This window comes from Eubalaena glacialis, chromosome 10, assembly GCF_028564815.1.
Source record: "Eubalaena glacialis isolate mEubGla1 chromosome 10, mEubGla1.1.hap2.+ XY, whole genome shotgun sequence".
Classification (NCBI taxonomy): domain Eukaryota; kingdom Metazoa; phylum Chordata; class Mammalia; order Artiodactyla; family Balaenidae; genus Eubalaena; species Eubalaena glacialis.
Window position 1 is genome coordinate 65801141 of NC_083725.1, and position 15487 is coordinate 65816627.

The 15487-nt window shown below is 39.9% G+C and overlaps 1 protein-coding gene across 1 annotated transcript in view; it reads left to right on the plus strand.

The window, feature by feature from the left end:
* Positions 1-15487, plus strand: part of GDPD4 (glycerophosphodiester phosphodiesterase domain containing 4) — a 151053-nt gene that overhangs the window by 35585 nt on the left and 99981 nt on the right. The window contains exons 7-11 of the mRNA XM_061203710.1: positions 930-1028; positions 1103-1196; positions 2043-2120; positions 2926-3071; positions 3470-3552. Coding sequence (XP_061059693.1) covers positions 930-1028; positions 1103-1196; positions 2043-2120; positions 2926-3071; positions 3470-3552 — 500 coding nt within the window. The remainder of the gene's footprint in view (positions 1-929; positions 1029-1102; positions 1197-2042; positions 2121-2925; positions 3072-3469; positions 3553-15487) is intronic.

Consider the following 15487-nt stretch of genomic DNA (forward strand, 5'->3'; position numbering starts at 1 on the left):
TAAAATCTATGTATAAGAGAAATTGGCCTATACTTTTGCTTTCTTGTAATGTACTTGTTGAGTTTGGGTATCAATGTTTTGTTGGCTTCATAAGACAAGTTAGAGAGCATTCCCTCTTTTTTATTCTCTAGAAGAGTTTGTTAAAGTGGAAATATTACTTCCTTAAATATTTGGAAGATTAACTATTGAAGGCAGTAAGGCCTGGAATTATTTCATGATAAGGTTTAATTATGGATTCAGTTGCTTTCATAGATACAGAGATTATGAAAGGGCGGGAACCAAGAACTCTCTAGAGGGCAACAAATGTAGAAAATCTACACTTGAAGGGGAAGAAGTGAAAGTTGTGTCTTCTTGGTCTCAATGTTCTTTCTCTATAAAGTAAATAGTGTTCTGGCTAGCAGATTTTTTTCATCTGTTCAACAAATATTTATTGGATGTTTACTATGTATCAGACATATTCTGCAAGGCAGTGAAGATATAATTATAAACAAATATTGTCCTTGACCTCATGAAGCTTACAGTCTGTTGGGGAAAACATGCACTGGAAGGGTAATTACAAAATATTATTTACTTCTGACTGTATTGAGTCATATAAAAAAAGTAGTGAATATTTATAAAGGCCATTGTTGAAACTGAGTAAGACATGCCAAGCAATATTGAGGGCCCAGCTGAGGTGGAGATGATAAATTAGTAAAGCCATCAGACCACACAGCTGTGTAATTTTTTTCCAGCCATGATACACAGCAAAGACTTGGGAACAAAGAGGGTAAGTTATCGGATCCATCTAATATTGGGCATTTGCAGGATGGTTAAATTAAAAGGATGAGGAAACAAGGACCCTGACACTATAGGGACACACACGTTTCCTAAGGACGGTTCTCATCCAAGATTAGTGCTTGGAAGTTAGGAGATTCTTTTTGTTTCCCCAGATCCTGATTCTGCTGGTGATTCTGACATGCTCGTTCTTTTTCTGGATTTTATTCACTTATTGGAAAGACAGGTGGCTCACTGTTGGGCTGTCACTGCAGGTAAGCACCGTCCATCCTTAGCTGTAGCCCTGTCTATTCAGATGTGTTCAGCTTGACTTTTGGCTTTCCCCCAGATCTTTGCTCCCTACGTACACCTGAGCAGCATATCTGTGATGGTTATGCTTTCCTGGCCTGTGGCCTTCTACTTGATCTATTTGGAAGGAGAAGGTATGTCCTGTGGGTGAAACCTTGCCTGATTCTTTCAGCTCTGGCTTTAACTTCCATACTCTACTCAGTAAAACAAGCTTGGTAGATAGCCAGCACTATACCTCTTTGAAATTCATTTAGCTCGTTACTCAAGCAAGATCCTTGTGGTCAAACTCACAACCCTACATGGCCTGTCATAGCATTTCCCTGGCCAAATAGTCCTTCTTCTAAAGAGGGATTCTCCTTCTAGAAAAATAAGAATTTTCTCTCTGTTGTTACACATTGACTGTCTGGGAATGGATTGGAGTAGCTGGCGGGAGGGTAGAGGCAATTTTAATTTTATTTGACCAGTGATGGTACAAGTCACAGTTCTTTTAGTTTGTATTCAAATATTACTATTTTAAACTCAAGAACCAGGTGCAGATATCCCTGGATACATCTTAGTACTTCAAAGCAGGCCCTGATTAGTCCCTGTCACGCCGGGGGACTTCCACCAGCAGCAGAAATGTCTACCTCTGCCACTCGTTTCCTTTTCATTCTTTGCCCTAATATCATGGAAACAAACAAGAATCAGAGCTATACATGAAACTGTTTTGAGAGTGGAGTTATCTCTCAACACCTTATTGAGAAACCAGTAGGACATTTTTCTATGTCTCTTTTTTACTACTGGTTAAACAAGGAGTGCTTGCTTCCTGACTTGTGCGAGGATGCAGGCAAGAGAAAGACTTGGTTGGCAGTATTGCCATTGTGTGTTTGTACACGTGTGTGTGTATAGGTGGAGGGTGAATTTTAGGAAATGTTCCTGGGGGCAGGATCTTAAAGCGGACAATAATGCACTGTTTTCTTTTTCATTTCCTAAATTTTAAGGTAGAATCAGAAGATACCAGATGACGTGTTATGAGAGAAAAAGAAACAAGAGGTGTAATGTGCTCATAAAGTTGAGAGGTTAGAGCTGGAGATCTAGATTTGAAAGTGATATAGGTAGTAATTTAAAATGTACAAATGGGTAACATCTTCAGAGGTCTAAAATAGTAAGTGTTGGGCAATGGCAAGTGATAACAGGTTTTGTGGTCAGGCTGTGTGTGTGTGTGTGTGTGTGTATGTGTGTGTGTGTGAGAGAGAGAGAGAGAGAGAGAGAGAGAGAGAGAGAGAGAATACTCAATATTTATTGAGTACCTGTGATGTCAACTATTATATCAACTCTATGAGATAGATGTTAGTAGCAGGATAGCTCCGTTTTTCAGAATGGAGAGGTTAAGCAACATGTCTGAGTCACACAATTAGAGAGTGGTAGAGTCTGGCTTTGAAGTCAGATTTCTGTCAACTAGTATCCCTTCTGCTATACCTCACTGCCTTCAATATAGCAGCATTTTAGGCTGATCTTTAAAGGGCTTCAGGACTTTCTCAGAGGGAACTAAACTACTCCTTCTGAGAAGGTATTCCTTAACATTTCCTCTCTTTCCTTTGCTTCCCACTTCTTGTACAATTCATTCCCTTGTAAATTTGCATTTGTAATAATATTGACTTAATAATAATGCTTATATTTGGATACTCTTTTGCTTTCAAATCATTGAGAGAACATAAGGATGTGACAGAAATATAGAGTAAATCAGTGAGTCCACAGAGTCAGTGAACCCATGGACTGGGTATTTATTGACTGTTGGCTTTGGGATAGTTAGTTGCTTGGGATGGTTCTCCATTCCTGTTTGCCTTTTTTTTTCTTACTTCCCCTTCCCTCCAACTTTTTCAGCTCTACAAGTGGCTATTGGAGTGCCCTTTTTTCTCATCCTCTTGTGTCTCTATTTGCTTCCATTGGGGATTTATTCTCCCTGTATTCAGGAGAAGGATAAATTGGGACCCAAGCCGAACTTCTTTGGACATAGAGGTGCACCCATGGTAGGTCTGAGCATGATGGATGTGGGTGAGTACAGGTATGCATGGATTTGTGGATGAGACAAGGGCACATCAGATCCTAGGAACTCCTGGAGAAGTAAAGGGGTTGGCTTGAGATGACAAGAATAAGGAATTAATTGTAGAGGTTGGGCTCGAACCCAGGTCACCTAATTCTCAGTCCATTTCTCTTTATTGTGCCCAGTGACATTGCGTCAGATGAGCAGAGTCCCCGAATCAGATTGGGTAGAGCAAAATGTAGGCAGCTTCTTTGAAAAAAGAGCCAAGGGAGCCAAACTCTGTTTCCTAAAGTCCTTTTGTTACTGGGCCCCTTCCCTACCCTAAAAGGGATGTTGGCAGAAAACACTCTGAGATTAAGGGCCCGGTATCCTTTTCTTCCACAGCTGGGGCCTGAGAATACCATGATGGCCTTTGAGAAAGCTGTTGAACATGGGGCCTTTGGGCTGGAAAGTGATGTACAAATGAGGTAGGAAAGGAGGGGCCAGGGTGGGAGGAGAAAAGACCAATGCCATGGAAGACTCCAACCTGGCCCAAGTTGTAGAGAGGGCAAGCCCTGGGGAGTTTCTCCCGTGTTCAGATGGCACATCTGCACATAACATACATACACGAACCACTTCTCCTTTACAAACCGTATATTTGCACCCCTACATTCTCAATCACAGGCTCATAAATCATACACATGCTATGTAGTCTCTACACTTAATTCAAATTTGTCCCCCCTGCCAACATGCATACAACTTATCCCCACGCCCTACGTTAGCAAGCTATTTAACTAACATTCCCTGGGAACCTACTGTATTCCTACTATATCCTTCTGAGTGCTGGGGAGAGGCAGATGGGTCAGACAGAGTCCTGCCTAAGAGAGCTGTTCCCAGACAGTGAAGGAGGCACGGCATGTTTACAAATAACCTTACTCCATTTATAAGTTTAACATTTTAAATAGCGTTTTTCAGGGCCTTTGAATAATATTTAATGCATTTAGTTAAATACTTTAGATATTTTAAACTGAAATTATGCATTTAATGTGTTTTCTTTTTTAGGTACTGCAGTTGTTTAAATCTTTTCAGAATACTTGGGTAATTCGTATAAATCTAACACATTAAATGTATAACTGTGTAAACCTTAAATGCTTCGATATATTTCAAGTCCTTTTATAAATGAGATTTGAACTTATAATCACAAATCTAGATCAGTTACTCAATTCCATATTTTAAATTGGATTTACAAAGGTAACCTTGCCAAATTATCTTTATTATTTTATTTTATTTTTTATTTATTTTAAATTTTAAGAGTTTATTTGAACAAAAATTGATTCGAATCAGGCAGAACCAAATCAGAAGTTATTAGGAACACTCCTCAGCTAAGAACCAGGGGAGAGACTTACAGAGAGAAGGTACAGAAACCAAGAAAGGACATTATTTGATTGACTGTAGCTTAAACCCTAGGTAACTGTCTGTGATTGGATGCCCTTAGGTTTTGGTTTTTTGTAACCTTGAGGCTCAGATTTTGGTTTGCTTACGTAGGCTGCCCGACATTCGAGTCCCCGCAGTCCAATGGCCTCCTTGTCTAATTAATTTAACAAAAGTTATCTATAATAAGGTGACGGAGAGAAACCAGATCCTGCAAATTTGTGGAGCAAAACATGCTTAATTAGGAAGGAATTTCCCCAGGATGATTGGTCTATACTTTGAGAGGTAATATCAGATCACCTCATTTTTATTTTTTTTAATTTTTTAAATTAAAAAAAATTCTTTTAAACCTTTTTGAAAAATTTATTTTTTTTATTCATTTATTTTTGGCTGCATTGGGTTTTCGTTGCCGCGTGAGGGCTTTCTTCAGTTGCGACAAGCGGGGGCCACTCCTCGTTGCAGTGCACGGGCCTCTCATTGCAGTGGCTTCTCTCATTGCAGAGCATGGGCTCTAGGCATGCGGGCCTCAGCAGTTGTGACACACAGACTCACACGGACTCAGTAGTTGTGGCATGCAGGCTCAGTAGTTGTGGCGCACGGGCTTAGTTGCTCCGCGGCATGTGGGATCTTCCCGGACCAGGGCTTGAACCCATATCCCCTGCATTGGCAGGTGAATTCTTCACCACTGGGCCACCAGGGAAGTCCCAGATCACCTCATTTTTAAAGGAGGAAAAGCAGAGTCATGAATTCTCCTGCTGGCTGCTGTTAACACCCCGTCCATTGAATAGCTACTTTGGGACATCACTGTTTTAGCTTCATGCCCAAGAGGCAGGAACCACATAGGAGTCTCACTCGTGAACCTTGATGAGGATCCAAGACTATCAGTGGTTCTTTTTTTTTTTTGAATTTTTGAATTTTATTTTATTTATTTTTTTATACAGCAGGTTCTTATTAGTCATCAATTTTGTACACATCAGTGTATACCTGTCAATCCCAATCGCCCAGTTCATCACACCACCACCCCATCCCCCTGCCACTTTCCCCCCTTGGTGTCCATACGTTTGTTCTCTACATCTGTGTCTCAATTTCTGCCCTGCAAACCGCTTCATCTGTACCATTTTTCTAGGTTCCACATATATGCGTTAATATATGATATTTGTTTTTTTCTTTCTGACTTACTTCACTCTGTATGACAGTCTCTAGATCCATCCATGTCTCAACAAATGACACAATGTCATTCCTTTTTATGGCTGAGTAATATTCCATTGTATATATGTACCACATCTTCTTTATCCATTCATCTGTCGATGGGCATTTAGGTTGCTTCCGTGACCTGGCTGTTGTAAACAGTGCTGCAGTGAACATTGGGGTGCATGTGTCTTTTTGAATTATGGTTTTCTCTGGGTATATGCCCAGTAGTGGGATTGCTGGGTCATATGGTAGTTCTATTTTTAGTTTTTTAAGGAAACTCCATACTGTTCTCCATAGTGGCTGAATCAATTTACATTCCCACCAACAGTGCAAGAGGGTTCCCTTTTCTCCACACCCTCTCCAGCATTTGTTGTTTGTAGAATTTCTGATGATGCCCATTCTAACTGGTGTGAGGTGATACCTCATTGTAGTTTTCATTTGCATTTCTCGAATAATTAGTGATGTTGAGCATCTTTTCATGTGCTTCTTGGCCATCTGTATGTCTTCTTTGGAGAAATGTCTATTTAGGTCTTCTGACCATTTTTGGATTGGGTTTGTTTTTTTAATATTGAGCTGCATGAGCTGTTTATATATTTTGGAGATTAATCCTTTGTCCGTTGATTCGTTTGCAAATATTTTCTCCCATTCTGAGGGTTGTCTTTTCGTCTTGTTTATGGTTTCCTTTGCTGTGCAACAGCTTTGAAGTTTCATTAGGTCCCATTTGTTTATTTTTGTTTTTATTTCCATTACTCTAGGAGGTGGATCAAAAAAGCTCTTGCTGTGATTTATGTCAAAGAGTGTTCTTCCTATATTTTCCTCTAAGAGTTTTATAGTGTCTGGTGTTACAGTTAGGTCTCGAATCCATTTTGAGTTTATTTTTGTGTATGGTGTTAGGGAGTGTTCTAATTTCATTCTTCTATATGTAGCTGTCCAGTTTTCCCAGCACCACTTATTGAAGAGACTGTCTTTTCTCCACTGTATATCCTTGACTCCTTTGTCATAGATTAGTTGACCATAGGTGTGTCGGTTTATCTCTGGGCTTTCTGTCTTCTTCCATTGATCTGTGTTTCTGTTTTTGTGCCAGTACCATATTGTCTTGATTACTGTAGCTTTGTAGTATAGGCTGAAGTCAGGGAGTTTGATTCCTCCAGCTCCGTTTTTTTCCCTCAAGACTGCTTTGGCTATTCGGGGTCTTTTGTGTATCCATACAAATTTTAAGATTTTTTGTTCTAGTTCCGTAAAAAATGCCACTGGTAATTTGATAGGGATTGCATTGAATCTGTAGATTGCTTTGGGTAGTATAATCATTTTCACAATATTGATTCTTCCAATCCAAGAACATGGTATATCTCTCCATCTGTTTGTATTTCTTTAATTTCTTTCATCAGTGTCTTATAGTTTTCTACATACAGGTCTTTTGTCTCCCTAGGTAGGTTTATTCCTAGGTATTTTATTCTTTTTGTTGCAATGGTAAATGGGAGTGTTTCCTTAATTTCTCTTTCAGATTGTTCATCATTAGTGTATAGGAATGCAAGAGATTTCTGTGCATTAATTTTGTATCCTGCAACTTTACCAAATTCATTGATTAGCTCTAGTAGTTTTCTGGTGACATCTTTAGGATTCTCTATGTATAGTATCATGTCATCTGCAAACAGTGACAGTTATACATCTTCTTTTCCAATTTGTATTCCTTTTATTTCTTTTTCTTCTCTGATTGCCGTGGCTAGGACTTCCAAAACGATGTTCAATAATAGTGGTGAGAGTGGACATCCTTGTCTTGTTCCTGATCTTAGAGGAAATGCTTTCAGTTCTTCACCATTGAGAATGATGTTTGCTGTGGGTTTGTCGTATATGGCCTTTATTATGTTGAGGTAGGTTCCCTCTATGCCCACTGTCTGGAGAGTTTTTATCATAAACTGGTGTTGAATTTTGTCAAAAGCCTTTTCTGCATCTATTGAGATGATCATATGGTTTTTATTCTTCAGTTTGTTAATATGGTGTATCACATTGTTTGATTTGCGTATATTGAAGAATCCTTGCGTCCCTGGGGTAAATCCCACTTGATCATGGTGTGTGATCCTTGTAATGTGTTGTTGGATTCTGTTTGCTAGTATTTTGTTGAGGATTTTTGCATCTATATTCATCAGTGATATTGGTCTGTAATTTTCTTTTTTTGAAGTATCTTTGTCTGGTTTTGGTATCAGGGTGATGGTGGCCTCATATAATGAGTTTGGGAGTGTTCCTTCCTCTGCAATTTTTTGGAAGAGTTTGAGAAGGATGGGTGTTAGCTCTTCTCTAAATGTTTGATAGAATTCAACTGTGAAGCCATCTGGTCCTGGGCTTTTGTTTGTTGGAAGAGTTTTAATCACAGTTTCAATTTCATTACTTGTGATTGGTCTGTTCATATTTTCTACTTCTTCCTGGTTCAGTCTTGGAAAGTTACACCTTTCTAAGAATTTGTCCATTTCTTCCAGGTTGTCCATTTTATTGGCATAGAGTTGCTTGTAGCAGTCTCTTTGGATGCTTTGTATTTCTGCGGTGTCTGTTGTAACTTCTCCTTTTTCATTTCTAATTTTATTGATTTGAGTCCTCTCCCTCTTTTTCCTGATGAGTCTGGCTAATGGTTTATCGATTTGTTTATCTTCTCAAAGAACCAGCTTTTAGTTTTATTGATCTTTGCTATTGTTTTCTTTGTTTCTATTTCATTTATTTCTGCTCTGATCTTAATGATTTCTTTCCTTCTGCTAACTTTGTGTTTTGTTTGTTCTTCTTTCTCTAGTTCCTTTAGGTGTAAGGTTAGATTGTTTATTTGAGATTTTTCTTGTTTCTTGAGGTAGGCTTGTATAGCTGTAAACTTCCCTCTTAGAACTGCTTTCATTGCATCCCATAGGTTTTGGATCATCGTGTTTTCATTGTCATTTGTCTCTAGGTATTTTTTGATTTCCTCTTTGATTTCTTCAGTGATCTCTTGGTTATTTAGTAACATATTGTTTAGCCTCCATGTGTTTGTGTTTTTTACGTTTTTTCCCCTGTAATTCATTTCTAATCTCATAGCGTTGTGGTCAGAAAAGATGCTTGATATGATTTCAATTTTCTTAAATTTACTGAGGCTTGATTTGTGACCCAAGACGTGATCTATCCTGGAGAATGTTCCATGGGCACTTGAGAATAAAGTGTAATCTGCTGTTTTTGGATGGAATGTCCTATAAATATCAATTAAATCTATCTGGTCTATTGTGTCATTTAAAGCTTCTGTTTCCTTATTTATTTTCATTTTGGATGATCTGTCCATTGGTGTAAGTGAGGTTTTAAAGTCCCCCACTTTTATTGTGTTACTGTCGATTTCCTCTTTTATAGATATTAGCAGTTGCCATATGTATAGAGGTGCTCCTATGTTGGGTGCATATATATTTATAATTGTTATATCTTCTTCTTGGATTGATCCCTTGATCATTATGTAGCGTCCTTCCTTGTCTCTTGTAACATTTTTTATGTTAAAGTCTATTTTATCTGATATGAGTATAGCTACTCCAGCTTTCTTTTGATTTCCATTTGCATGGAATATCTTTTTCCATCCCTCACTTTCAGTCTGTATGTGTCCCTAGGTCTAAAGTGGGTCTCTTGTAGACAGCATATATATGGGTCTTGTTTTTGTATCCATTCAGCAAGCCTGTGTCTTTTGGTTGGAGCATTTAATCCATTCACGTTTAAGGTAATTATCAATATGTATGTTCCTATAACCATTTTCTTAATTGTTTTGGGTTTGTTTTTGTAGGTCCTTTTCTTCTCTTGTGTTTCCCACTTAGAGAAGTTCCTTTAGCCTTTGTTGTAGAGCTGGTTTGGTGGTGCTGAATTCTCTTAGCTTTTGCTTGTCTGTAAAGCTTTTGATTTCTCCATCGAATCTGAATGAGAACCTTGCCGGGTAGAGTAATCCTGGTTGTAGGTTCTTCCCTTTCATCACTTTAAGTATATCATGCCACTCCCTTCTGGCTTGGAGAGTTTCTGCTGAGAAATCAGTCGTTAACCTTATGGGAGTTCCCTTGTATGTTATTTGTCATTTTTCCCTTGCTTCTTTCAATAATTTTTCTTTGTCTTTAATTTTTGCCAGTTTGATTACTATGTGTCTCGGCGTGTTTCTCCTTGGGTTTATCCCGTATTGGACTCTCTGCACTTCCTGGACTTGGGTGGCTATTTCTTTCCCATGTTAGGGAAGTTTTCGACTCTGATCTCTTCATATATTTTCTCTGGTCCTTTCTCTCTCTCTTCTCCTTCTGGGACCCCTATAATGCGAATGTTGTTGCGTTTAATGTTGTCCCAGAGGTCTCTTTGGCTGTCTTCATTTCTTTTCATCCTTTTTTCTTTATTCTGTTCCACAGCAGTGAATTCCACCATTCTGTCTTCCAGGTCACTTATCCGTTCTTCTGCCTCAGTTATTCTGCTATTGATTCCTTCTAGTGTATTTTTCATTTCAGTTATTGTATTGTTCATCTCTGTTTGTTTGTTCTTTAATTCTTCTAGGCCTTTGTTAAACATTTCTTGCATCTTCTCGATCTTTGCCTCCATTCTTTTTCCGAGGTCCTGGATCATCTTCACTGTCATTATTCTGAATTCTTTTTCTGGAAGGTTGCCTATCTCCATTTAATTGTTTTTCTGGGGTTTTATCTTGTTCTTTCATCTGATACATAGCCCTCTGCATTTTCATCTTGTCTGTCTTTCTGTGAATGTGGTTTTTTGTTTCACAGGCTGCAGGATTGTAGTTCTTCTTGCTTCTGCTGTCTGCCCTCTGGGGGATGAGGCTATCTTAAGAGGCTTGTGCAAGTTTCCTGATGGGAGGGACTGGTGGTGGGTAGAGCTGTTTGTTGCTGTGGTGGGCAGAGCTCAGTAAAACTTTACACTTGACTGGTGATGGGTAGAGCTGGGTTCCCTCCCTGTTGGTTGTTTGGCCTGAGGCGACCCAACACTGGAGCCGACCTGGGCTCTTTTGTGGGGCTAATGGCAGACTCTGGGACAGCTCACGCCAAGGAGTACTTCCCAGAACTTCTGCTGCCATTCTCACCTCACGGTGAGACAGAGCCACCCCCCACCTCTGCAGGAGACCCTCCAACACTAGCAGGTAGGTCTGGTTCAGTCTCCCCTGGGATCACTGCTCCTTCCCCTGGGTCCCGATGCGCTCACTACTTTGTGTGTGCCCTCCTAGAGTGGAGTCTCTGTTTCCCCCAGTCCTGTCGAAGTCCTGCAATCAAATCCCACTAGTGTTCAAAGTCTGGTTCCCTAGGAATTCCTCCTCCCGTTGCCGGACCCCCAGGTTGGGAAGCCTGGCATGGGGCTCAGAACCTTCACTCCAGTGGGTGGACTTCTGTGGTATAAGTGTTCTCCAGTTTGTGAGTCACCCACCCAGCAGTTATGGCATTTGATTTTATTGTGATTGCACCCCTACCATCTCATTGTGGCTTCTCCTTTGTCTTTGGATGTGGGGTATCTTTTTTGGTGAGTTCCAGTGTCTTCCTGTCGATGATTGTTCAGCAGTTCGTTGTGATTCTGGTGTTCTCACAAGAGGGAGTGAGAGCACGTCCTTCTACTCTGCCATCTTGAACCAATCTCCTAAACATACATATATCTAATTCTTTGGCTGTCTACTTTGAAATGTACTTATTTACCAAGAAAACAATTATGTCATTGGGGTTGCTTTGCCAAGTAAATATTTTGAGGTGGCCTTTTTTTTTTCAATTAAAATTTTTTTTGTAGTAAAATATAAAACATTAAATTTACCATCTTTACCATTTTAAAATGTATGGGTCAGTGGTATTATATATGTTTTTAATGTAGTGAAACTTTCAGCCAACTATATCTGTGATTCTTTTCATCTTGTAAAAGTAAAACTGTATACCCCTTAAACAATGACTCCCCATTCCCTCCTCCCCACCAGCCCCTGGAAATGCCATTCTACTTTTCTGTGTACTTGATTTTGGCTGTTCTAGGTACCTCATATAAGTGTATGATTCATAGAGTATTTGGGTATTTTTGTGACTCGCATATGTTACTTAGCCTATAGTCTTCAAGGTTCATTCATATTACAGCATATTTCAAAATTTCCATCCTAAAAAGGATGAATAATATTCCACTGTATGCATATATCCACATTTTGTTTTCATCAGTTAATAGACACTTGTGTTGCTTTTACATTTTAGCTATAGTTAATAATGCTGTTCTGGACATGGGTGTATAAATATCTCTTTGAGACCCTGCTTTCAGTTCTTTTGGGTATATACCCAGAAGGGGGATTCCTGGGTTATACTATATTTCTCTTTTTAATTTTTTGAGGAACTGTCATACAGTTTTCCACAGTAGTTGTACCATCATATGTTCCCACTAACAGTACAGAAAAGTTCTAATTGCTCCACATATTTGCCAACACTTGTTTTCTGTTTTTTTTGGTGGGAGCCATCCTAATGGCTGTGAGGTGGTATCTCATTATAATTTTGATTTGCATTTCCCTATTAATAAGTGATGTTGAACATCTTTTTTTGTGCTCACTATCCATTCATAATCTTCTTTGGAGAAATGTCTACTCAAGGTGTTTGCCCATTTTTGATGGGCAAATATTTTTTTCTTTTGTTTTTTGTTTTTTAATTTTCTGAACTTCATTTTTTAGAAATTGAAGTATAGTTGATTTAGAATATTGTGTTAGTTTCAGGTGTACAGCAAAGTGATTCAGATCTATCTATCTATATGTCTGTCCTTTTTCAGATTCTTTTCCAGGGTGTTTTTTTGTTTTTTTTTTCTGTTGAGATTTAGGAGCTCCCTATATACTCTGGATATTAATCCCTTATCCGATATTTAACTTGCAAATATTTTCGCCATTCTGTAGGTTGCCTTTTACTCTATTGATCATGTCTTTTGATGCACAAAATTTTAAATATTCATGAAGGCCAATTTATTTATTTTTGTTGTTGTTGCCTGCGTCTTTGTTTCCATATCCAAGAAATCATTGCCAAATCCAATGTCATGAAGATTTTCCCCTATGTTTTCTACTAAGAGATTTATTGTTTTAGTTTTTAAATTTAGGTGTTTGATCCTTTTTGAGTTTTTGTATATCATGTTAGGCAAAGGTACAGTTTTATTCTTTACATGTGAATATTCAGTGTTCCCAGCACCATTTGTTGAAAAGATTGTTTTTTCTCTGTTGAGTGGTCTTGCCACCCTTGTCAAAAATCACTCGACCATATATACAAGGGTTTATTTCTGGGCTCTCTATTCTATTCCTTGGTCTATTTGTCTGTCTTTATGCCAGTACCATAGTGTTTTGATTACTATAGCTTTGTAGTAAGCTTTTAATCAGGAAGTGTTAGTCTTCTAGTTTTTTTCTACTTTTTCAAGATTGTTTTGGCTATTCGGGATCCCTTGTGATTCCATATGAATTTTAGGATGAGTTTTTCTTTCTTCAAAAAATGTCATTGGAGGCCAAGATAATGGAGTAGGATGACCATGAGCTAATCTCCTCCCATGGGCACACCAAAATTGCAACTACTTACAGAGCAACTATCCTGAGAGTTACCTGAAGACTAGCAGTAAAGATCTACAACTAAAGATATAGGAAAGGAACCACAATGAGACAGGTAGGAAGGGTAAAGATTTGGTATAGTTAAGACCCATACCCCCAGGTAGGTGAGCCACAAACAGGAGGATAATTATTATTGCCGAGGTTCTTCCCAAGGAGTGAGGAGTCCAAACCCTACATTGGGCTTCCCAGCTCAGAGGTCTTGCACTGGGGAGATGAGCCCCCCAGAACATTTTACTTTGAAAGTCAGTAGGGCTTACTCTGGGGAGAGCTGGAGAGCTGTGGGGAATAGAGACTCCACACTTAAAGGGCAAACACAAAATCTCACACACTCTTGAGACTCAGGGCAAAAGCAGTAATTTGAAAGGAGCCTGGGTCAGACCCACTTGATGACTTGGAGAACCTTCTGGAGAGGCAGGAGACACTTGAAACTCATTATGGAGACATAGACACTGGCAGCAGGCATTTTGGGGAGCCCAACCCCTAAAGGATAAGGACATTGGTCCTGGTAAGCACCATTTTGAAATCCTCCTTCTAGCTTATTAATTCTGGGACCTGGCCATGCCCACCAGTTGGTTAACATCAATTCTGGGATTCCCCAGACCAGGAAGCTAGCTGGTTGGGGACACAGCCCCACCCACCAGTAGGCCAGGTGCCATAGGGCATCCTGAGGCCCCAGTCACCTTGGGTTCTGGCCCTTCCCACCAGTGGGCCAACACCAGCATTTCAGCCAGCTCTGTCAAGACAAGACCCACTCACTAGCAGAACAGAACCACCCCTGGGTTGACCTGGGTCCTGGCCCCACCCAACAGCAGGACAGTACCAGCTATGGCACACCTTGGATGCCTCAACCTCCTGTATCAGGATTCAGTATCACCTGCCAGTGGGCCATCATCAGCTCCAGATTGCCACAGACCCTACAGCTAGCCATGTCAAAAATTGGCCCTGCCCCCCCAGCAGGCTGACACCAGCACTGGGACACTCCCAGGCCACAACCTCATCCATCAGCAGGGTGACATTAGTTCTGGGAGCCCTGGCCCTACAGCCAGCCACTCCAGGACCCGGCCAATAGTGGGCCAGAGCTAAATGGGGTATTTAGCTAGTTGTCTTGTGACTGGGCCCCACCCACCTGTGGGCCAGCACCAGGGCTGGGCCTCCCTTAGCTAAGCAGGCAGTTTTGCCATGGCATGGTCCCACCCACCAGTGGCCAGCAGTCTGCACAAGGCAAGACCTGGCACCTAAGCAGACTGGAGGCCAGCCATGCCTACCAGTGTGCCCACAGTAGTCAGCCCACTACAACAGAAGGATGCACACAGCCCATATAGAGGGCACTGTTAAAGCACATAGCTATGGTGACCAGACTAGAATGTGCTGCTGGGCCCTATAGGACATTTCCTACATAAGGCCACTTATACAAAATCTGAAATGTACCAATTTATGAAATTCATAGAAATAAAAACAGTGAAATAGGCAAAATGAGGCAATAGAGAAATAAGTTCCAGATGAAGGAATAAGATAAAACCCTAGAAGAACTAAATGAAGTGGAGGTAAGTAATCTACCTGATAAGAGTTTAAAGTAATGACCAATAAGATGCTCGAAGAATTCAGGAGGAGAAGGGATGAACAAAGGGAGATATTAGGAGTTTTTAACAAAGAGTTAGAAAATATAAAGAAGAAGCAAACAGAGCTGAAGAATACAATAGCTGATATAAAAAATAGAAGGAGTTAACAGTAGACTAGACAATACAGAGGAACAGATCAGCTAACTGGAAGACAGAGTAGTGGAAATTACTGAAACTGAACCAAAAAAATGAGGACAGTTTAAGAGACAACTCTTAGACAACTCTGAGACAACATCAGGCATGCTAATGTTCCCATTTAGGGGTCCCAGAGAGAGAAAAAGGGGGGCAGAGAACATATTTGAAGACATAATAGCTGAAAACTTCCCTAATCTTGGAAAGGAAACAGACATCCAAGTCCAAGAAGGACAGAGTACCAAACAGATAAACCCACAGATATTCACAGTAAGACAAATTGTAATTGAAATGGCAAAAATTAAAGATAAAGAGGAACCTTAAAAGCAGCAAGGGAAAAGCAACAAGTTATGTACAAAGGAATTTCTGTAAGACTCTGAGCTGAGTTTTCAGCAGAAACTATGCAGGCCATTAGGGAGTGGTACAATATATTTAAAATGATGAATGAGAAAAATCTATAACCAGGAATACTCTACCTAGCAAGGCTTC